Here is a 24411-nt window from a genome sequence, read left to right as displayed (position 1 = left end):
GAATTATAGCCGTTTCCAGTTTTGTTACTATGTTAATTACTCAATTTCTGACCACACGGTGACCCGTATCACTCGGCATATGGCAGAAATGGATTCAGCACATCAAAATCATATAGAAACAACACATTAAGTACTTTTCCTCAAAAATGCCTACAGGCTTCAGGCTTTTGGCATTTCCGGATCGGTCTATGTATTAATACAGCCTGTTTCATATTTGTACACTGGTAATTGTTTTAAAGATTAGTTTTTTGGCTTTTCTGCCTTTATTGATAGCTCAAGTGAAGATGGAGGAAAGAGGGAAATGGGGAGAGACACAGTAAAGATGGCAGGCTGCATTAGAGCCTTATACAGTATAGGCCAATGTGTGGTACGGTACGCGTCCAGACTGTTAGGCCAGCCTAGCGGATGATGTTTTTGCCAGCTGCTTGCTAAGGGACTGAGGCACACAAACCGATTATAGCTGTTCATAAACGAGAGCCTGCTGCAGCTGGCAATTATGTCTGAGTCATTCTTGGTTTTTATCCATTTTTAAGGGGCGCTAGCCCCTTCTATAAACAGTTTTTGTCCCCATACGTCTCAAGATTTGCCATTGACCACGGTAAGAGAATTCCGGTCAAATGTCCGCTAACCAATCACAGGCCATAGGCATTCCGTTTGGCCAGTATGAGATGATGATGTATGATGATAAGAGCTGATAATTCCGCTAAATATGACGTAAATTAAACATCAAAACATTAAACGCCATTGACATTGAAGGGAAAACGTGTAGCAATGTAAAATGTCCGCTATCATAAATTCACACAAGTGTGATTTTTCAATCTTCCCATCAGTTTAGTGTTGAACAAAACTATAGTGAGAAGTAAACATACATGAAGATGCCCAATGAGCAGACAAGTAGCAGGCCGACATTTAGCAGCAGTCTAATTCTGGGAGGCTCATACAGCATCTCCATAATAACCCTCTCATCCTCCTTGCTTCCCTTTGGCGTGGTGGTCTGTGCTCCCTCCTTGTGTCCACAAAACCAATTGATCAGACTCGGACCCATGCCGCGCTTTCCTTCCTCATCCCTGATCAGCTCTGCCTTCGAATTACCAATCTGTTCTCCAGGGGTGTTTGCCAGGGTTGTCTCTGTGCTATGGTGGCTTTCATTACGTTTGCTCTTCTCGATGTCACCTTGATCCATTAGCGGAGCCTTGTCGATGTTGCGCAGCCCCCACAAGGTAGTGGTGCGAACCTGCTCCTCATCTGGTGGGGGGGTGCAGAGACTGACCACCACAGTGACAATCCCTGACACCCAAAACAACCCTGCTGCCACATACATGTAATGGACGTCTGCAATGAAGGAAGGCCGATCATCTTGTTGATCGCAGAGAGGCTCACGGTAGATAAAGGCCAGGATCAGACGCAGTGTACCGAGTGTGAAGCCTGTCATGCCGCCCCAGAATGCACCCGTTTCGTTACAGCGTTTCCACAACACGCCCAGTAGGAAGAGGGCAGCGATAGGTGGAGTCAGGTAGCCAGCTACTTCCTGTATGTAGAGGTACATCTGCCCGCCCTGCATTTCAACGACGACAGGGAGCCAGGCGATGCTAATGGCCACCATGAACACCACAAACAGTCGGCCCACGACCAGTAGTTCCCTCTGGGACACGTCTTTTCGAGCACTCTGGTAAATGTCCAGGGTGAATATGGTGCTGGCGCTGTTGAAGATGGAGTCTAAATCACTCATCAGGGCGGCAATCATGACTGCCATCATCAGACCCCTCAGGCCCACAGGCATCACAGACATGACCAGACGTGGATAGGCGATGTTAGAACAGCCGGCCCGAGAACCGCACACTGCCAAGCAGTGCTCTGGCCCAATGCAGGCAATCTCATCTGCAAACAGGATCCGGGAAATCATACCTGGGATGACAATTATAAACATGGGCAGGACTTTAAGTAACCCGGCCATGAGTGTGGAACCCTTGGCATGAGCAATGTTCTTCGCTGCGAGTACTCTCTGGACAATGATCTGGTCAGCACACCAGTACCAGATGGAAGCCGGGGTTTGGCCAAGAAGGAACCCTGGCCAAGGCATGTCTCCGTCTAGAGGTCCACGAAGCATGTGCAGAGCATTAGGCTTGGGCTCGATGCGGCAGGAGTGAGCATAAGTAAAGTTGCCACTGGTCAAGATAGCAGACACATTGGGGACGGCCTGCATGTACTTTGTCCGAACACCCTCCAGCCCACCCACCTTAACCAGGCTGATCGCCATCAAGCTGAGGGCTCCACCAATCATCAACACTGCCTGAAGAGTATCTGTGTACATCACTGCCACGAGTCCTCCGGTTACTGTGAGCAGTGCAGTCATACCAATCAGAAAGACAATGGACAGATAGAGGTTCCAACCCAGTGACTCCTGAATGAACAGAGCTCCAGAATACAAGTTTACAGAGAGTTTGGTGAGCATGTAGAGCAATAAAGACAAGACAGCAAAGTAAACCCTCAGCCTGTTGCCTCCAAAGCGCTTGGACAGATACTCCGGCATGGTGTAGACCCCTGAGTGGATGTACACAGGGATGAACACCCAGCCCAGTAGCTGGAGCAGGAAAAGTGCGTTGAACTCGAATGCTCCCGCAGCGAAGCCACTCGCAGCTCCTGATCCAGCCAAGCCTATGAAATGTTCACTGCCGATGTTGCTGACAAAAAGTGATGCTCCAATGACTAACCATGTCATAGAGCGCCCAGCCAGGAAGTAGCCACTTACGGTGCTGCGATTGGTCTTCCACGTGGCAAAAATCCCGATGCCTAACACCAGGACAAAATAAAGTGCTACGACGGCAATGTCAGCTGCCTCCATCGCAGGAGCCATCTTTTACAGATTAGCCTACGTTAAGGAAACGCTCTGCTAAGTATTACCTAAATGTCTCAATATTTCAGATAAGTGACATAGCTGGCATGAATGTGATGTGTGTCATATGTCATGTGCATGTCATATGGGCATATAATATGTAGGGTTGTAACGCGTCATGGTTGTAACATGCACATTTTCTCTTGATTGGTCGACTCCATCATGACGTCATCACGTCAGTATATGTACAACAACGTACTCTACGTGCCCAGGAAGTTTCAAGTGTTTTCCTTCATCCTACTGGGAACTATTAACAAAAAACTGGCTTTTCTCAAAATGCGTAAACATTTTCACCTCGAGTATCTGTGGTCTACAAATCTTTTCTTTGATGTTGATGAGCTAAAATCGACATGGATGTCTACATTGCTTATGTTCTTCATTAGTTTGCATCGTTTTTAGACACTATGCACGCTAGTTCTAGTCTGCAATGCCAAAGAAGGACTTTCAAAGTGGTTCAATTGTAACACACGCCATGTCATATCATAACATTATATGGAATATTTACATATTTGACATATTGGCCAATATTATTATATGTTCAGTCAGCTGTCTTTTAATTACAGTGTATTCTAAATCAGCTTAGGGTTGTATAACATTGTACAACTCAATCAATCAAACTTTTTTGTGTAATCAATGTATTTTCCCATTGAACTGACTCAAATGCCCAAACTGGTACACCCAGTAATATATTCCCTCATGTTTGATACATTTTCTTATTACATCCATAGAGTTGCTTCAAAGAAATATAATTGATTTAAGCTGAAAACGATATGTTTAATGGCATTGTTTTGCGTTACATTTATGGCGCATGCCGTTACAATGAATCCCATATGCGCAGCAAATGTAACACTGGAAAAGCATCCACTTTCGGTTTAATAACTCCCGACCTGTTTCATCAATTGAAAAACTTGAAGTGGTTTTTGATAGCAGACATGTGTAGGTCCTTTGCCTGAAAATATTGCATATTAGATAAAATGATCTCTGAGTAAAAGAGTGAAACTTTAACTGCTGTTACATGACAATATGACAATATGAAACATGACAATATGAGGAGGTAGACAAAACAGGAAAGGGCGCACACCAGTGTTGGTGAGGTGCTGGCCTAAGGCGGTAACTAAGTAAAAATTTGAAAAAGGCCGCACACTCGTAGCCACGAATCGATGCTGTATATTTAACGTTTCGACCTTTCGGCCTTCTTCAGGGAAATGAAAACGTTTCCCTGAAGAAGGCCGAAAGGTCGAAACGTTGGATAATAATAAATATACAGCATCGTGGCTACGAGTGTGCGGCCTTTTTCTCATTTTTACTCAATATGACAATATGAAACATGACAATATGAAACATGACAATATCACAATATGACAATGTATAGTATATACTATACGCATTATGCATTGGAACTTGGGAGGATAAATCACACAGAAGGAACGGGAAATAGACTCAGGGCAGTCGGGGCTTTATTATTTTTAAATCTTGTCAACAAAATGATTACCAAACGTTACCAATAAAAGTAGTCTGGTTATATAACGCCGTTACTATAATAGCGTCGTTACACCCAATGCTGCTCACAACACATTGTCATTGCAATGCGTTGCGTTGTAAACTTTTTTTGTTTGTTTGTTATTTTCACTAGGCTATGACTGTTATTTGAAATAGGGCGTGAAAGGTTAATTCATAATACTTTTCCCCTTCCTTCGAAATGTGGAGTGAAAAGTACAATATGTCTTTGAAATGAGGTGGAGTGAAAGTCATAATCCAAAAATAGGCAATACCCATAGGCCTACTCAAAAAATACAAACTACCGGTAGATTTCTAGAACCTATACGTACCCTAACCCATACATGGGCAACTGGTGTCCCGGGGGCCACATGTGGCCCCCACCTTCACTTAATGCGGCCCGCAGGAATCGGAATACTAAAAACTGATTGATTTCAGCTGGTTTTTTGTCCAATGTATTTGCATTTAAGTTTATAAAGTTAACATAAGTATAACTAAATGCATTTGAAATTAATTATATTTTTTTACTTTTCACGATTCCAATTCAAAAATTGCAACAAAAAAAACAATTTTGGCTTTCAATTCAAATCTAGCAATAATAGCCGATGTACAAGCTCAAAACGCATCGACACGTTTTGAGCTTGTAGATCGGCTATTTTTGCTACAACAGTATGTTGGCCCTCTGAGTGTGAGTGAGTGTGGCCCTCTCCATCTTCAAAGTTTCCCACCCGTGCCCTAACCTAACCGTAAAACCATTAACCACCACCAATGTCTAGGGAGTACTCTCCTTTATGTAATACAGTAGATGCAAACCAACATGTGGGCACTTACCCTCATGTTCCGGTTTTGTTCCAAGATTAACAATTCATGCCCTAATTGAAAATATATTTAAGTTAAAAATTGAGGAAGTCTCCTCTCGTATATGTAATGATGAGTTCTGCTCACAGGAAATAATTATTTTAGTTTTTTAGCAAAGAAAAGTATTCTAATTTTATGGAAAACAGATGACTTCCCAACTGAACATTATGTGGATGGCCCAAATAATGCCACTGTTACTCTTGGAGAGGCTTAAATATGAAATGCAAAATAAGGCAGACGTTTACTTGGTCCCCTCTTTTGGATTATAGGCTATGGAGGAAGAGAGTAGTTGATTCTGATCGCTTCATGATCTTTCCTCCGACTGTTTGTACCGTACGGACAGCCCACCCCCACTTGCACACATAAGGGTGCTGTTCACCCATTTCACAAGATCTTCCCACTTGAAAACAACTTTAAGTCTCTTATGTGTATGATTATGTTATCAATTTGAGTATGTAGTTGTCTATGTAAATCTGTCTGAGTCCGTTGTTTATGTCTACGTGCGAAAAACCTCAAAATCATATGATTAATAAATATTAAAATCATTAACCATACCTAAATCCTAAACCTACCTGCAGCCTCTGGCTTAGAAAAAAAAACAATTGCACATGCAAAGCAAAGACAACCATGCTGTTTGAACAAAACAAAAAACACCTGAGTTTGTTCGAGTGAGTCACACGTTTTGTTTTCCTTTGACATTACGGGCCAGATTGAGATGGCCGTTTCTCTACAATGACAAATATGGCAGTAGGCAATAGGCATCCATTTATACTTTAAATAATTATGTTAAATCATTTTCAAAGAGCATTCCAACGACAAGAAACTTGGAAAAACGTTTTATTTGAACTCATCTGAACATCAGATAGCTTTACTCGTTAACTGTTGGTCATCAAGAACCATTGTACATTTGATACTCGTGTGTTTAGAAATCCAAAAACAAGCAACTATATTCCGTTTTCTGTAACCGTCCAAGGGGGGGGGGCTATATTACAAACATAGATTGTGAGATTGTGAGAATGACAGTAAAGATTGAATCTGAGGTGTCAAGGGTATCAGTCTTTATTTTAACACAAGAACAGTAAAAAGAGGCTGTAAACACAAATATCAAACAGGGCCTCCAACACACTTCTCTTGATGGCAGAGGGATTTGGAGGTTTCCAAACTGCAAATTTGGGAAATTTACATTCCCCCCAAAAGGTCCACCTCTGAAAACTGGCAGGGGAGGTGTTCACTCACTGTACACCTTGTTTTGGGGGAGGTGTTCACTCACTGTACACCTTGGTTTGGGGGAGGTGTTCACTCACCGTACACCTTGGTTTGGTTACGTGAAAGTGATACGAGACTGTGCTTCTTCAAGCCTCATTTATACATTACCATACAACAGAAACAGTGCACCGAAAATAGCAGCTTTACAAGATCGCATGTCGCGAGCTTGTAGATCTATTTTCAGCAGGCAACACCGTTGTACAACAGAGCATAAATTTGGCATTAATACATCACGATTCTCTGAGGAGAAATCAAGTGTCTGCAATGTATGGCACTTGTCTGAGCAGCAGACAATAAAAGTAGATACGGACAGTGAAACTATCTGAATGATCAGAAAACAGCATGTGGTTCTCTAAAAAGCATGTTGAGATGGTATCGTCACAGGCTTACAATGACCCATGTATACTAAACAACTTAAATACCTTAAACCAATTAAATGCCCTTTTCACCTAGGGAGACCGGTGCTTCAGTTAAGCTCATCAGGAACACCTCAACTCAATTTCGTTTTTTGTTCAAGACGTTCACACACCAACGGTGATTTGTAGATAGAAATCTTCCTTACTGCTTACATGACCTTCCTTCAGTAAACAGGCACATTACCTCCCCTTTACCATACTGTATATTTTTGTCCTCTCCTAAGATCCGAACATGGACAACTCAAAACACATCTCCAAAGTCCAAAACTCCAGAGAGAAATAACCAGTTTCTACACCAGATCACCTCAACTAGTCTTTCTGCTTTGATTTTTGCAAGAGCCAAGACAAAAAGCTTTAAAATACAAAATATTTATTTTGAAAATGACTTTATAAATGAAAAAAAGAAAAATCCAACCATACAAATTGTTTGGTTACTAGCATACCACACTAGTGCTAGAAACTAACCTTGGATAATTGCTCACTTGGGAATAAGACAGAGGCTCAGAGGCAATGAGTTCCACTTACACACCCCCAAATTATATTGCACCCAAATACAGAGGCAAACTGAAGGGCAAACAAAGCAGAGCTGGGGCACTAGTGGTGTGACATGCCATCCAATTTGCTCTATGTTCTTACATGAGACATTGGGGCCAGGGGGGGAAAAGAAGGGCAATCAAATGTTATTGTTAAATGTACAAACGGAAACGCGCACCAAATAAAAGTGAATTTGACAGCCGTTTGAAATACAATGAGGACTGACGGTTGGCATCGATATGGTGAACATTTACATTGAGAGCTAGAGGGAGCTCTTTGACCAACAATTGCATTTCCAGAGTATCCCAATGAGTTATGTTACCCCACCTGACAAAAAAAGAAAAAAAAAAGAAAAGGTCTAACTGAACCATGTGCTTCTGAAAGGTATGAACCGGAGGTGGAGTTAGCGAGCCTCGTGCCTGCGTCTATGGCAGAGTCTGGATCTCCAGAGGTTAGCGGTGAACCTTTGAGGTTGCAGTGAAGTCAGCTTTAAGGCTTTGTAAGCCCCGGCATGTATTCTAGAGGCAATAGAAACATATGTATACTTTCACTTGTTGTTGTTTTTTTTTATTAAGGTTGTACAATATTCCCTGATGGCCTGCTCTGGCCGCTGAGTGTTACACAGAATCCTGATGGATATCAAAAAAGAAAAGTGAGGGGAAATAAGAGACAAGATGATAAGTGATGAAGCTGTCCATTGAGAGAAAGAAGGGGGAGGGGCTTTCATGGGGGGAAATTGGTATCCGGTTTGTTGCAGTTTGTGGGACTTTTTACTTGTGGTTCTCTCTTGTCCCCATCTTAAAATGTTACACACGTTGGTCTCACACACACACATTTCCTCCATGGCACTGCTGTGCTCACCATTTGTTCTGTGGACGAAACAAAAAGACAGTAGGCGTGTTGAGGGAATAAGGCAGATTTGAGCACTGGGATGTATGACATATTTCTTTGGTTAAGTCACATGATTTAAAAGGAGAACAAGACTTCTGGAGAAAAGAATCCACTACAAGCCAAGGTAACACCTAAATTAAAATAATTAATATAAACAGGCTCCAGGGGGTCTAAATTATTGAGAGTTTGAAATAGGGATGAGCTCGATACCCGAAAAACCTTATTGAGTACCCGGTATCAATAGGTATTTGGGCTTATCAAGCCTGTTATCGAGCATAGCGACCCATGACGTCATGTTTAAACACTCAAGACATGAGGCGAAGAAATAAATCTAATCACCCATGCTGGCACAAACATGTCGGAAAAGTGTATTGATACCTGCCAACCAGCGCTGCCCGGGTAAACAAAATTACACTAAAGTGACAGTACACATATACAATAGTTTCTTCAATCTTATTTTCCAATTTGCCTTCAGTTCGAAAATTACTGCATTTGAAGGTCCTAGTCAAATATACTAGTTCTGTTCAGAATATATTTTTTGTCTTCTCCTGTCTTTCCACAATATATGACAACATACCGTATACCAGAAAGAATTCGTTTCGGAAAATCTAAACCAGTTTCATATTATACTTGTCAAATTAGTTTAGGGACCAACTTGTGCATTGTCCGTGTAGCTAAACTGGCAGTGCCAAATAAAAAAGTGAGGAGGGTAATTTGGATGTTTGTGTGAGCAAAAAGAACAGATCTACAAGCTGGCAACGTATAATATTATCTGGAGAAAGTCTTATACCATTTAAGTGGCATAAAGGTCAATCAGAGATATAGTATAATAAAACTTTGCATCTTTGTGACAGCCCTCCTCCCTGGCCTGTGTGTGTCTGTGTGTTAGGCTAACAGTGACACTTGGTGGTGAACAAACGCTATAATGCTATTTTCATGCTTGGACAGACAGACCAAGGGACACACATAGCCGTCTATAGGAGTGGTTGCACCCAGACTGTTTCTGGTCAAAACAAGCTTTTTTTCCACAGCCCCCCCAACTCATGAACCAATGGTCACGGTTGGTGAACAGCCACACAGGCTGTTATTTGAGAAGCCTTGTATGCAATGTTCACATGAATACATAATGTGTTTGGGTGAAGGTGCTTCGTGTGATAGTCATACCTATGTTAGTTTCTTGGCTTTGTTGTAGAGCGAATCCACCACTTTGCTCATGTTCTGAATCGTCTCCAGAGCTGCTTCGTAAGTCTTGTCCACAGGAGGCTCGTCAAATATGATCAAGACACCCTCACCTTGGTCCAGGATCCCTATCAAGTGTCATTTGAGATTGTTTGAAATGTTGAGGTAAATCTATGTCTGGAGTGAAAAAATCTGAAATATATACAATACAGGAACTCTATTAGGGAGCAGACAATTACACTAACCATGGAACTTCTTATCCAGGATCATCTGTGACAATTTCCTTTCCACGTCCCCCTGAAATCCAAACACAGTACCTGATTAAATGCATTGTATATGCACGATTGTATATTAATATTTGTAGAATCAAATACCAAACACAACAACAGAGAAGATTAAGAATGTTGTACCTTTGACAGTTTGATGATAATTGATATGTGTTCAATCTGAAAGAGAAAGTGGGGAAATTAGACACTGCACATTGCGTGGCATTTTAGAATTATGAACTCTGCTGGTTCAGCACATTTCTATTTAGGTATTGGTTACGCAAACAAAAATAAATCTAAAACTGCGTCCACTGATGCCTCTGGTAAAGGCTGTCAACTTCTAAATTGATTTGAGGTTCAATGTCTCACTCAAGGAATCTTGAGCAATGGGCTTTGTGTTATGAGATATTTTGGTGGCAATGGGAGAAACTGTGTGTTAACAATACCAATACCATATTAGAATATAACTAGTACTTGATATAAGGTTTTAAATAGTCTGAGAACTCGCTTTGAAAAGGTGTGTCACACTGCTTATGAGTTACACTTATTTATTATTTATTTTTAAGATATTTTGTGCACTTTCTGCCTAATTTGACAGGCCCTTTTTGAAACGAGCTCCTCGCCACTCGCCCTACACACTTCCACTCGGTTTGGGCATAGATATATATAAATAATAGAGATGGCACTGGGATTCCCCTCCCATCCAGTGCAGTCTATAGATCTATGCTCAAACCGAGTGGAAGTGTGTAGGGCGAGTGGCGAGGAGCTTGTTTCAGTAAGCTGACAGGAAATGGGGGGAGAGAGATGGGGAGTGACACGCCGCAAAGGTTGTCGGGACTCTAACCCGCGACACGCCGTCAGGCTGGATTAGCAGTGCCCAGACCACTAGGCCGGCCCGGACCCAATATATTATTTTAATGAACATTATTTATATTAGTTATTTTTCAATTAATTACTAGTCTTAAGCAATAAACAGTGACTTCTTTTCAGTGTAAACAGATCATTGTTTAAATGTTATGATGCAGCATTGCCTCTCAGTGCACGTTAGCACTGAGAGGCAGCTCCTTACCTGGACTCTGGAGAAGGGTTCAATGACCCTGATAAGATTCTGTTCCAGCAGGTTGTCGTACAGCGTGACGAGGTGTGTTTTGATGATGGGGTCATCCTTCAACTCTGCTCTATACTCCGTTAGGGCCTGGGAGACACAAGCACACACATGTCAATACCAACCAATAGTATCATAGAGACAATTTGGTTTGGAAAACAGCATATAGCCTATTCCATGTTAGAAATGACTGGAACATCCATTTATGATCGCTGTGGTTTGAACCCATGAAGCTAACCTTCCCAGTGGAAATAAAAGGATGGCATCATGGCAGCACAAAAAGGTCACATCAGCTTAAACTGAACTTATGCCCCATCAGAGGGGAGAGAAAATGCGAGCACGTGGGCTAAATGGAGCCAGCATGCAAAGCCAATAAGCCATTAATATGAATCACATTTGACTGAAAACGAGGCTCTTACCTTTTCAAAGTCTGCTAATGATCTGTTCTTGCAGGCTTGCGCGACACTTTTCATTGCCTCTGTCTGGAGATAGGAGGAAAAGTTAGCACTGAAAGTGACCATGTTATTGACAAATACAATTAGGGGAAAATCAAGAAATAAAGAAGGACTTTTGCCTTGGGATAGTTGAAGAACTAAAAAGGAAAAAAAAGCCTTAAAGTCACAACTGCTGCAACGACTAAACATTTGTTCAAAGATTGTTGGACAACCACTTCAGAAGCTCTATACATCCACGTATGATAACAGCATCCTAAGGTTAAGAAGGAAAATCACCTCTAATACTAGCCATGTTTTGTATGGGGACTATACTGTAGGTTGCTGCCTTCAGGAAGGAGATATACAATAAGGCCAGACTGAAGGTCTTTATCAGGATTTTGGCCAGGACTAGACTGAGCTGTGGACATTGCTCTTATGTTTCTATGTATGTAATTGTATTTTCTTTACCGTTTTGTGTCATGTCAAATGTGTGTATTTGTATAAGTGTTGCATACAGGGCTGCTGGGTCGCAAAACAAATTTCAGTGCAAACTGACAAAGTACTATATCATATCAAACAAATTCAAACATTTTAATGACTTTCACTTTGATATACGATTTCATATAGATCAGAGTTCTAACAAGTCCATACCTGTCGGCCAGTGTGCCGCAGAGCTAGTTTACCACTGATCAGGGATTGTACTTCCTCTGGTCTGTAACACAACACAAGCCAAGTCAGAGAAAGGACACTTGCACTCAAACCTAAAGGTTATGTTACAAGAGCAAACACGTGTGCCCCAAATATGTAGGCAACTTAAACGAGACTGACACGAGTTAATCCACTAAACTCAGAAGGCCACTTACAAGTTGAGCACGATCTTGCAGAGTAGCATGTATTTGAGCGACGTGATGGCCTTGGGATGGTCAACCGAGTCATAGCCCTCGAACGCCTCAAAGAAGTAGGAATAGGCCGTTTTCCAGTCCTTCTCTTCCGCTGCGTGGCAGATCCCTGCAAACAGCAGGAGCACAGAAGACATTAGAGGATACTGAGGTGCAGCAGAACATTAGAGAGGAATGAATCAACATTGCTGACAGGTTCACCTCCAGGTCCAGAAGTATAAACAGTCTAGGGGGCGGGGACCCATTTGTGGGTCACAGGCACATTTTTATAATATTCTTTACAAAACATTTACAAAAACAAAAAATGAAAATCATTAATTGAAAACAAAACTCAATTATTTGTTTCAGTCATTTCAGGAAGAAATACAAGAAAAATCTAAGAAATTCCATAAATTAGAAAATTTATGTTTAGTGAATATAGACGATTTGCTTGTAGATCTTCTATTTTTCACTAGTTTGGGTCCTGGACAAACAAAAGTCTAATCTCTCTTTTGGGTCACGGGCAAAGATGTTTGGGAACCACTGCTCTAGGGTTTCCGGCAAGAAAACACACAGCCCAGGGAGGGGAGTGCACAGTGGGACTGAACGATATGGACAAAACCTCACTACAGTATGCATGCCAAATATCTCAAGAAGAAGACAGCCATGCAACAAGGTTGTGTCATGAAACCATGTGACTCCCATTGGAAATGCATTGAGGCGGCCATGATGACACACAGAAGACACAGGACACAAGTGTGTCTTAGGTGTGAGTGAGGCCTAAGCAAATAAACATCAGTACTACTGGTACCGCCGTTTTGAAGCTGACATGAGGAACCAATGTAAACCGTGAAGCTTCTCATACTTTAGGCTTCATAAGCTGCTTGCTACTGTACATGATTCTGGACTTTTCACACCTCGTTTAGTACATAATTTGTAATGAGGCGAGTGAGCAGTTAGGGTGCTGCTAGCTTGGCATAACCACTGATCACGATCACGTGATGATGAATTCCTGTTCTGTTCTTTGACTATATAGAAGTGTCTATTTGTACGTCTCTAAATGTTTTGATGAATTGAACAAGATGGACCCTCTTGTAAACAAGTGTAATGCTTTATTGGGTCGTCCACTCACAGTTAACAGTCTTTGTATTGAGTTGTGCTTGAACTGTACAGTAATTCTGCAAACTGTTAATAAATATTTCAATTAATCAATGTGGGATTACTCACACGTTCTCCACCATATCGTGGGTGACGTGCAAGTGATCCGACTTGATCATTCAGGTAATGCCAGGCTAGGGAGCCGCAGGACAGAAAAGTTCAGTGAAATGGGAACGCAGTTGCGGATGGGACGCAGTTGTGCTCATCTCATGTCAACCGGAAAAGTTGAATACTTGGAAGTATTTTCTACATGACTCACTTCAAACGAATGATCACTGGCAGGCTGCCTTCACATGTACAGTAGCTTACATGCAGGACAGTGTCTATCTACAGTGCTTCATTCCATTTGCCACGTGGTTAATATCGTTCTATTCATGACAGACGACCATGTGTTATGGTATGTCCCTTGTTCCATTCAGGTCAGTGCATTTCAAATTATTAATACTTAATGATTGTGGTGCAATTATGTTGAGTAAGTAGTCTTATATGACATGCATCATTGACACTTTCTATCTGTCAGGGTCTTAAAGCTACTGTACATGTTAAAACAACCCAGAGAACTTAGGAGTGACAATATTATTTGGAAATCAAGCTTCTGTTCCAGTGTACAAAATACGTTCACTGCACAGCTGACCCATCTAAAAGAGCACCCCTGGGTCCCGGGACCCATTACATTGAAAACCTATTTACATCACTAAATCACACAATTGCAGTCTTTTTAGGCGTCTCACCTGACTGCATGTCCAGAGCAGCCTGGAGCTTGGGGGGACAGTAGATTGCGTTGGCGGTGGTCCTGGCGGAGGTCAGGGCTGCGCGAGCCTTGGGCAGGTTACTGAGGGCATGGTACGTCTTGCTCTCTAGCAACTGCACCTCTACCAGCAGAGCTTTGTCGTCCATCTTCTTCAGCTCCATGAGGAGCTGGGACTCTGGGAGGTACAGTAGGAGGAGAGTTTTCAAAGACCAATTTCATTGCACGCATGTTAACTGTGGCAATAACATATGAAAGCACTCGGTTGCGACTTTTGCAGCCTATGGCATGAATGTTTCAAGTACAGGCCTTTGCAGTGGGAGACAGATGCTGATGTGACGTTGAAAACAGACTGCCTATATAGTATCCAGAGTTGGAGATGTCACTTACCGAGTGCCAAGGCCTCCTGGTATCTTTTGGTGTCAAAATAGAGTGAGATCAGTCGAGCCTTAGGGGAGAAAAGAGGAATGTGTGTTAGACACTCATGAGATTAAGCCAACTAGTCAGACGGGCATGTGTTAATGGATTATCCAACAATATATTGATAGGTCCACCGCTGGGTCAGGCAAATGGTTAGCCCTCCAAGCAGAACCCAATGGTACTGAAGTTTCTGACTTTTTGACGACACAGACCATTGGGTCCTGTTCCAGCAGTACCATGCCACCTGGTACGCAGACATACATAAAACATAAACAACGTGTTTATGGCCTGTCTGCACTCTTTTTTTCTTTTTTTTTTAAGATATTTTTTTGCGGCTTACGCCTTTTATTGATTTTTGAAGGGACAGACAGTAGGCTGACAGGAAACGGGAGAGAGATGGGGGGATGACATGCAGTAAAGGCCGTGTCGGGTCCGGGAGTCGAACCTGCGGCACACTGCGACTGGATTACCAGTCCGGTGCCCAGACCGTTACGCTACGGCCTGGGCCCTGTCTGCGCTCTTTGACGACATTTTTTCGTGTGAGGGCTTCTGAATCTGTGAAGTATAAGTACCCGCTGCGAATATCTCCTGTGGCGCGGAAGCCATTAAGTATTTTTAATCTTTGTTTGACCGATTTGGTCGCTTTGATTCTTCTCTTCCTTCCTTGTTTATTGACACCTCATTGTACCGCCTATCTGGCTAGCTAGTTTCGCTATAGCTATGACAGAGCAGATCAGAGGCAGGGACGTAGCCGGCACAAGCCAACCGCACACCGGGAGGCGGTACAATAAACGGTAAACAAACAAGAAGAAATAAAGCGACCAAATCGGTCAAACAAAGATTAAAAATACTTAACGGCTTCTGCGCCACAGGAGATATTCGCAGCGGAATGTATAGGTACTTAAAGTTCACGAATTCAGAATAACTCAAAGAAAAAAAGGCCGTCAAACGCCGCAGATACGATCTTAGAGAGAATATGTATGTCCACGTTCCAGAATTCCCATACGAAAATATAGTTATGAGCAGGGACCCTACATAAAACCTACATAAAACTTTCAGAAAAGCTTTATGGAGGGTTCCGAGAGGGGCTAGCAAATGGTCTGAGAGATGACAGGTGAGATAGTGGCAATTATCATTTCAACAAATTTGATATAATAAATGCCCAAATTATCAACTACCCTCCAAACACATATCATTTAGGTCTAGCTGGCAGCTGAACAAAGCTGCCCTCTGGTATGATTTCAAGTGTTTCACTGAGTGTAGCTACTAGCTGTTGCAAATTTACAACCGTAAACTCTCACTCCACCTAATGCTGCCATCTCTACTGCAGAATGTGCAGATAGTGTGTACCCTACTGTACCCGGTACTTGGGTAGGGTTCTGACAAACTGAACTTAAATAAAGTAAAAGCAGTGATTTATTAAACCCGTAAAATTGCTGCAGTAATCTTTCCCAGTAAGGGTTGCATTTTCTATTACCAATATCTTCTCCGAAACATGTTTACATTTTAAATGACAAGCCTCTCAGACAGCCAATATTGTACAGTGCACCGTGTGGCTACAATTACATCCAGGTTTTGAAACAAAATCTCCTTGCCTCTAGAGCCTGTCTGAGGAAGGTCCTCTTCTCGACCTTGGCCCACTCAATGCACTCGAGACACAGCTCCACTTCTTGCCCCGTTGCTGCCTCCATATCCAGAAAGAGGTCTAGCAGAATACGGACCAGTCTGGCTGCCTTTGCCTTGCTGATGGAGATGAGGAATGGCCTGACATACTTGAGCAGACCACCCAGTTCTGAAGGACAACGCAACGAGAATAAATGACATTAGGTTCATATCTAAACTTCAAATTCATGTTGAACTTTAGTAGAAGTCAACTGATAATGGACATGATTTAAGATCAAATACTGTCTACTCACATGTGCTCCATGAGGGAGTAATGTCTCATTACATGGCAAAACAAGTTTCAAATACTTTTAACATAACAAATTATAAAAAAGCAGACTGCCAATGTATACATACATGTATATATTTGGAAAATTAAATGGTTCTTCTATACATGATATATTACCCTTTGAATTGATAGAACATCCCGCCGGTAGCTTGTGTTATGTGTCATAATGTATCAAATTATATACCCGAAAATGTAGACAGAGGATATATAAAGCAAGAGGTGGGGAAAGTGCTTTTTAATACTGGCATAATCTGTGCTTTTGAGACCCGTCTCATTGTACAAAACTAAAAATATGATGATCCTTGTTCACAATCAAAGGAGCAACTGATAAGGAATCAAGGATGATAAACATATTTGCTTCTATATTTCACACAGGTTCTTCTAGACTCCTGTCCTCAAAACATCACTGTTAAATAAAATCCTCTTAAAGCAATCTGTTGTGTGGAAAGTGCAGATCTTCTACAGGTAGTTTTACAACATAACGTTTTACAAAGTTCAACATCACCTTCATACGAACAATATAATCATTGGAAATTGAAGACATGAGTAAATCCGGTCAATTAAACACTGCATTGCTTACCTGCAGCCTGCCCTGTCTTGGCCAAGAGTGTCCCCAGCTCCAGGATGCTCTGTTCTTTAACCCTGACAGCTTCCTCATCATTCTCTTGAACATCTCTCCTCACTGTTGAGGCAAATGGCACAAGTAACTAACTAGGTCTGACAAGAGTCAGTGACTCAGTGTGGTCATAGTTCTCTGGTTCAAGTCTCCACACTTCCGTACTTGGAGTGGAGTGTGTGTGTGTGTGTGTGTGTGTGTGTGTGTGTGTGTGTGTGTGTGTGTGAATCATGTTTAGCTAGTCAGCTAGTGGGCTAGTGTGACAGGGCAATTTAAGGACAGCAACACAGTGGAATGCTGTGGTTAGCAAGAAGCAGCCTGCAATAACAATGTCACAATGTTTTGACCACAAAAAGCACCCATTCGATGAGTTGACCCTCGCCTTTACACCCACCGGGGTGCCTTTAACAAGCTATACACCTAGTCCTGTCACTTCGCTTTCTGAGAGGATGTTATGTTATTGTGCTGGGATAAGTCATTAGTCAAGAGCTTCTGACAAGCTAGCCATGTCAGCTACAGTAGCGTCATGATGCTACCGTGCAACTAGCCCTCCAAGCAGAACCCAAATGCTACTGAAGTTTCTGACATTTGTTCGACCCAGTGCATTGGGTCCTGTTCCTCGTCGTCCATGCCACCTGATTAAAACATTTACTGGCTCATGTGTACATGTTAAAACGCCTCCCCGCGCTGTTTGACGATATTCTTCAGTATGAGGCTTTCTGAATATGTAAAGTATAAGTACACATACATACCTTTGCGAATATCTCCTGTGGCGCGGAAGCCGTTAAGTATTTTTAATATATGTTTGCCCGATTTGGAAGCTTGGATTCTTCTTGTTTATTGACACCTCATTGTACCGCCTATCTGGCTAGCTAGTGGCGCTATAGCTATGACACAGCAGATCAGAGGCAGGGACGTAGCCTCACAAGCCAACCGCACACCGGGAGGCGGTACAATAAACGGTAAACAAACAAGAAGAAATAAAGCGACCAAATCGGTCAAACAAAGATTAAAAATACTTAACGGCTTCCGCGCCACAGGAGATATTCGCACCGGGATGTATAGCTACTTAAAGTTACCGAATTCAGAATAACTCAAGGAAAATAATGGCGTCACATGCCGCGGGGCCTATTTTAGAGAGAATCTCCACATCCGCATTTAGGAATTTCCATACGAAAATACAGTAGCGAGCAGGGACCCAACGTGAAACTCAACAAAATATCAAAAAAGTTTTACGTAGGGTCCCGAAAGGGGCTACCGTGCAACACACACAAACACGGGCTCGCGTACATGGTGCTTTGTGTGATTATGTCGACATTATTGCCGTTAATAACACAGCGGAACGAGCACGGACGACGGGGTTAGTTTAGGACACGGGCGCTGTTATATTACAAACAGGCGTGTCATTGTCAGGCCTTGTGTTAGCATCCATGCTAACTAGGCTAGCCGCTATTCCACCGTTCAGCAGTGAGTCAGCAACGACCCGGCGGCTCTTACCGGGGCTAACGGGCTAGCTGTCTGTCCGCACACTGGCTGGCACAAACACACACACACGGCGCTCACAACAAACAACGTGCAGTGCGACCGTTCACCACCTACCTATGGAGTGGAGGATGTCGATAGAAGCGTTGCTATCCGTGCTAATGAGAGACTGGGCTCTCTGAAACTCAACCACTGCCGCAGCCGCCATCTTCCCTATTCAAATGCTGCCTGTGTGTGGGGGAAAAAAAACACGTTACGTAGTGCCCGTCACCTCGTTGCGTCCCCCCGACACCGAACAAGAGGATGCTGGGGAATGTAGTTATAGGCTCGTCGTTCAATAAGGCTCATTCGTTTAAATTCAATAACATTAATTCTCTGAAACAGCCTCCACTACAACACTACACAGCGTGTTGATTGAATTATTGCCATTAAAGAAACGATGACGATCGGTCGATAATTGATTAATTAATTAATCAACTGATAATCGTGAAGTGCCCCAGGAATTGTAGGATGTTATTGTGATTGCAAGTCGGAGCCCTTATTTATTAGGACATTACAATGAATCTGGCTAATGGGCCTATCAATATATGTCATATAGGCATGTAGGCTGTATGTTCTAGCCTACTAATTAGCCTACCAATTTACAGTAAAAACAAAGACCCCCCCCCCAAGTTTTTATGATACTGCATGCATGTAGTTATATGTTTTTTGCTTGGAATTAGCCTTTTTTTATTAGCTCAATTGAATTCATATTGAGGTGTGGATAGGCTGTAGGCTACTGGTGGACTTTATTGCCAGGCCTGACGGGAAACAATGGTCGCATCATATTATTATGCATGTTTAATATTGGCTCCAGACTGATTTTGCGATTTCACCATCACAACATGATATCACAACACAAAAGCTCGTGCTCGCCTGCATGCCTGCCTGCGCATGCAGCGCTATCTATCGTCGTTGTTTGTGGAGGATGAGCTGAGTTCACTGGGTTTGGAATGGATGGAGGAAGACTATGGCTGTGATTGGGTGGAGCAGGAGAAAAACAGCACCACGGACAGAGCGCGGAGCGGCGCCCCACCACCGCCACAGCCTTTGCGTCAAGTGTCCTCCTCTCCCTGTTCTACACACAGCATCTCCAGCAGTCTGTCTGTAGTACCAAACACATCCGCATCCCCGGCTCAGCATCCATTCCACAGTTGCCTACCATCGCCTGTAGTGTGCACCCACAAGACAGCCCCACCAGGCGAGCACCACCACGTCTGACGTCTCGAAATTCGGCTTGATTTAAAACGCGTTTTCTTTCTCTGGGATTGGATTGTTTTTGTTTTTTCCGTTTCTTTTTTGACTGTCTCATCCACATTTACCCATGAAGGATGGTTTAAGGAGGCTTTCACCTTGATTTGCGCCTGATAAGGACATGCAGGCTGGGATCCCAGACCTATAGAGCATTGCTGCAGTGCAATTATTTTCCTCATCGAGCGGAAGATAAACATCAGGTAAGCATGCAGCCTTCCTTGTACGTCTATCTTAATTTCTTAACCATTCTTCCTGAAATTGCTCTCCTGTACGTGAGGCAAGAATAAGGGAAGATTCTGAGTTTAATTGGAAGAAATTGAAACGTAGACGTAAGATGTATATAGGATGTTGACTTTAAGATAGTCTTAAGGTTATAGGCATATAGCCTACTTAACATAATGATTGTAAAAGAAAGAAAGAAAGAAAGAAAGAAAGAAAGAAAGAAAGAAAGAAAGAAAGAAAGAAAGAAAGAAAGAAAGAAAGAAAGAAAGAAAGAGCCTTGAATGATATATCATACTATATATTTTTACTATTATGAGGCCACCGCCTATTATGGTCGGCACTCGATCGGCAGCATCTTCACTGCGACGCAGAGACTCGCATGCAGTTTCAGCACCATGGAGAGCGTTCATGTAGTCCACACGGTTATCAGAACGCTGGCTAGGGAAATATAATGACCTTGTAAAAATCCCTAGTCACTATATATGTAAAGATACATTGCATATACAATACATTTGCGCAAGGTTTTATTTTTACTCGTTTGCGAAATCAATCAATTAGGCTTTATAGGGTGATGGAATGAAGGCTGGCTTAGCCTATACACAATCCTGCGCAAGTGCGCATATCCTTCATATTCGTTGTTTTTCGTTTAGCTGTCCATAATACTGCGAGAAGGAAGAAAATGATATGTTCTAATAGGCTATAGCCTAATAATGATGAGGAATATGATAATGAAACCCATGGCCTCAATAGACAATAGCCGTACAGGCAGCAAATGCGACCTTCACTTACTGTATATGGTGTGTTTACGTTTCAGGCTTCCATTTTATTCACACAAGAGGGGTGTGTGCATGCTCCCCTCTTTGACTCTGACCGGTGGAGGACATTGATCATAAAATCCATAGCTCTCTCAACATGAGATGTCCATTAATTTAACTTTGCTGAATGAACACGATTTGTAATCGCATCAACTCGTTTTCGTTGCCTAATAGGTTTATCATGTATACTCTAGATCCCGTATATGTTTCGATCATATATTTTTATTATCTTTGCACATAAGGAATACAGATTGTAGCTCATGACTCACATATTTACTTTCAAATTGGAAAATCGTTTCATTCATGCATAATTATATTTAGTGACAGATATCCATGTGCATGCAGGCTTTTGACTAAATACTGAAAATTAAATTGTTCAATGTTTATAACAGAGCTGCATCATGGGCTGCATATACACTATTTGGCTCTTGCAGAATGCAAACATTTATGAAAACATTATGCTACTCTTAACTCAATAGGCCTATTTACAGTAGATAAACATTACATTATTGCATATAATGTGAATAATGCATGGCTCCATCACAAAAACAAATCCATTAAAGGCACAATTTCTAATAGTAAATTAAGCTATCATATATGCCATGTTTCATTTGACTAACCAGTTTTTCATCCTGTTTTTAACAGGCACTGCTGACCACACAGAGACGCCACAATAGGGAACACAACCGATAGTTCCATCCGAGGTGCTCTACACCGCTCCACAGAGCCATCTGCAGGAAGACACGCGCCCTGGTTGTAGATGTCTGAGAGTGACGACAGACTCTAGCACGGGTCTCTCAGCTCCCAGAAGCCTTGAGGCAGCATTGAGACCCTCAGGACCCCTCCGCTGCCAGACGCTATAGCCTGACCTTGCACGGATAAACCCCCTTTGGACGCATTCCAGTAAGTCACCATGGGAACCGTGCTGTCTCTGTCGCCGAGCTACCGGAAGGCGGCCCTCTTTGAGGACGGGCCGGCCACGGTGGGCCACTACACGGCCGTTCAGAACAGCAAGAACGCCAAAGACAAGAACCTGAAGCGCCACTCGCTCATCAACGTACTGCCATGGAAGCGCATCGTGGCCGTGTCGGCCAAGAAGAAAGGCTCCAAGAAGGTCCAGCCCAATGGCTACCAGAACAACATCACGCACCTCAACAACGAGAACCTGAAGAAGTCGCAGTCCTGCGCCAACCTCTCCACCTTCGCCCAGGACCAGAGCTGCACCCCGGCGCTCACCAAGGGCTCCAATAAGGACGTCGTCTCGTCCGTCAAGAAGGTGCCGCTGGCCAACTCCAACGCCACCACCCCGGGGACCCCCAAGCGGGTGATCGTGCAGGCCTCCACCAGCGAGCTGCTGCGCTGCCTGGGCGAGTTCCTCTGCCGCCGCTGCTACCGGCTGAAGCACCTGTCGCCCACCGACCCCGTGCTGTGGCTGCGCAGCGTGGACCGCTCGCTGCTGCTGCAGGGCTGGCAGGACCAGGGCTTCATCACGCCCGCCAACGTGGTCTTCGTCTACATGCTGTGCCGCGACGTGGTCTCGTCCGAGGTGGCCACCGAGCACGAGCTGCAGGCCGTGCTGCTCACCTGCCTCTACCTGTCCTACTCCTACATGGGCAACGAGATCTCCTACCCGCTCAAGCCCTTCCTGGTGGAGAGCTCCAAGGAGACCTTCTGGGACCGCTGCCTCTCCATCATCAACCTGATGAGCGCCAAAATGCTCCAGATCAACTCGGACCCGCACTACTTCACGCAGGTGTTCGCCGACCTGAAGAACGAGAGCCAGAAGGAGGAGGAGCGGAGCCGCCTGCTCATTGGTCTGGACCGGTGAGGGGACTCTGGGGGTGGTGGTGGGGGGGGCGAGGGACCACAGGGGACGCAGGGCGTACTCCAGTCTGGCATTTCAAAGGTTATTGGTGGGTAATTTAATTTATTTATTATTTATTGTTGTCCAAAAGAATTGTGAAGGCAGCAAAACCATTCTGAAGTATACTTGACATTTACGACGGCTGCGCTTTGTATTAATAATAGGACCGATAGGATCGTTCGTCGCTTAGTGGGAGGTGAGGTTCTTCCATTGCAACGGTTTTATGAGTGTTCATTGGACTGAAGTTGTGTCCAAATTAAATTCTGTTGGAGGGGTAACAGTTGAAATGCACACCAAAAAGGAGGACATAGGAACTCTTAGAGAACAGAGCAACAATACATCCTTTTTTGCTTCTGTAAGATATTTACAGTACTCAAAGACCAAAACCTATTTTTAAATGAGCAAGCAATGGCTTTTTCTTTTTTTTTTAATGATATCTCAAACAAAAAATGCCAGACTCGTGTACATCCTTTGCTAACATTACAGATATATATCTATATAAAATACAGCAAAATCTAAAACAGAACAAACAAAATAAAAGACCCCAAAACAATTCCGTTACAAAAAGACAAAGAAATTGTAGGAAAAATAATCTACAGCAATGAATGTGGAGAACACTGAGGGCTGCTGCGGCCTCGCAGTGACCTTCTGACTGACTGACTGACTGACGATGTGACGTGTGCACTGCCGATATACTGCGGGAGGGTGAGGAGGGGCAATGCGTGATTGGCTTTCTTCATGCATCACGGATGAATAGCCACGTCCCTGGCTTGCAAACAAACCACTGGCCCTTTGGAATGCCAGCACACCCTCCAGTATACAAGGACACGACTGGACAGGGTCCACTGCAGGAATGCATATCTTGGCCGCCATGAGCAATGGGACAGGTTTCGGGGTAGGGAGGGGGTATATACTGATCACTGGATCCATGCTGTTGGAGGGTTTGGAGCTGCAGAGAGACAGGATGGAGAAGAGGGGGGGGATTCGGTTTGATGGACGTATAACAGCAGGCCACTATTGCATTGTGAGATTTCTGATCTTAAAGAAACAGGAAGATGACAATTGCTGGTCGTATATACTCTGTATGTTGACAAAGACCTATACCTTTATTTTCATCGGAGAGAGAACAAAAAAAGGTCCATGGATGTTTTAAACCCCAACAGCTACGGAGGCTTATTTATTGATTTTCTGAAACAAGCTTTTTTTCTTTTCTTTTTTTACTTAGATACAGTATGTAACATAATGCACGTGTGCCATGCAATTTTACAGTTTTTTGGCAGGCAGAAGTTGTTCTTCTTTCTATATGAGTTACAAAACCAACTGCATCTGCATTAGAGAATGCTGTGAACAAAGTGGAACTAGTTTATTTAGCTATGCTTGCTAAAATAGGATATTTGTTTACCAAGGGATTCTTTTTTTTCTTTCTTTCTTCTTCTTTTTTGTACTTTTGTCAAAGGTTATGTAGAAAACCACTTTGGGATGATGCTTCATTTTCTGCTCACAGTAAAGCATAAACATGATTACAACAGTGCCATATCTTTGATGAAAATCCTGCAGGTTAACATTTGAAAGGATGGCCTGCAGCCGCCACATGACTGGATGGATTTTCATCTACTAATGACTAT

At 43.1% G+C, this 24411-nt stretch overlaps 3 protein-coding genes across 3 annotated transcripts; 1 reads left to right on the top strand and 2 right to left on the bottom strand.

The window, feature by feature from the left end:
* Positions 1 to 388: 388 nt before the first annotated feature.
* Positions 389 to 2854, bottom strand: LOC310874660 (sodium/myo-inositol cotransporter-like; the record flags this gene model as incomplete). The annotated part of the gene is made up of 2 exons (XM_083787521.1): positions 389 to 436; positions 959 to 2854. The coding sequence occupies 2 exons, from the start codon at positions 2852 to 2854 to the stop codon at positions 389 to 391; spliced, it is 1944 nt and encodes a 647-aa protein (XP_083643647.1).
* Positions 2855 to 6291: 3437 nt separating this feature from the next.
* On the bottom strand, positions 6292 to 18820 carry psmd11b (proteasome 26S subunit, non-ATPase 11b). Its single transcript, XM_083786791.1, has 13 exons — positions 18710 to 18820; positions 17075 to 17176; positions 16139 to 16335; positions 14514 to 14571; positions 14107 to 14301; positions 12203 to 12347; positions 11991 to 12051; positions 11325 to 11387; positions 10870 to 10995; positions 9945 to 9980; positions 9780 to 9831; positions 9520 to 9662; positions 6292 to 8333 (listed from the first exon to the last, which is right to left on the bottom strand). Exons 1-12 carry the CDS (start codon positions 18798 to 18800, stop codon positions 9520 to 9522), a joined length of 1269 nt encoding a protein of 422 aa, XP_083642917.1. The 5' UTR covers positions 18801 to 18820; the 3' UTR covers positions 6292 to 8333.
* Positions 18821 to 21835: 3015 nt separating this feature from the next.
* cdk5r1b (cyclin dependent kinase 5, regulatory subunit 1b (p35)) lies at positions 21836 to 22750 on the top strand (the record flags this gene model as incomplete). The annotated part of the gene is made up of 1 exon (XM_083788096.1): positions 21836 to 22750. The coding sequence occupies one exon, from the start codon at positions 21836 to 21838 to the stop codon at positions 22748 to 22750; it is 915 nt and encodes a 304-aa protein (XP_083644222.1).
* Positions 22751 to 24411: the final 1661 nt, after the last annotated feature.

The sequence above is a fragment of the Protomyctophum parallelum genome (assembly GCF_964188405.1).
Source record: "Protomyctophum parallelum genome assembly, chromosome: 17".
NCBI classification, from domain to species: Eukaryota; Metazoa; Chordata; class Actinopteri; order Myctophiformes; family Myctophidae; genus Protomyctophum; species Protomyctophum parallelum.
Note: the sequence above shows the minus strand (reverse complement) of the source record. Positions and strands in the feature narration are given on the sequence as shown.

Coding starts and splice junctions, on each gene's coding strand:
- psmd11b (XM_083786791.1), bottom strand. CDS start 18,800: ATGGCGGCTGCGGCAGTGGTTGAGTTTCAGAGAGCCCAGTCTCTCATT. Junction 12,348..14,106: donor TGCTCTGGACATGCAGTCAG/GTGAGACGCCTA, acceptor TGCTGTTTGCAG/GGATCTGCCACGCAGCGGAA. Junction 9,832..9,944: donor TTATCATCAAACTGTCAAAG/GTACAACATTCT, acceptor TTTGGATTTCAG/GGGGACGTGGAAAGGAAATT.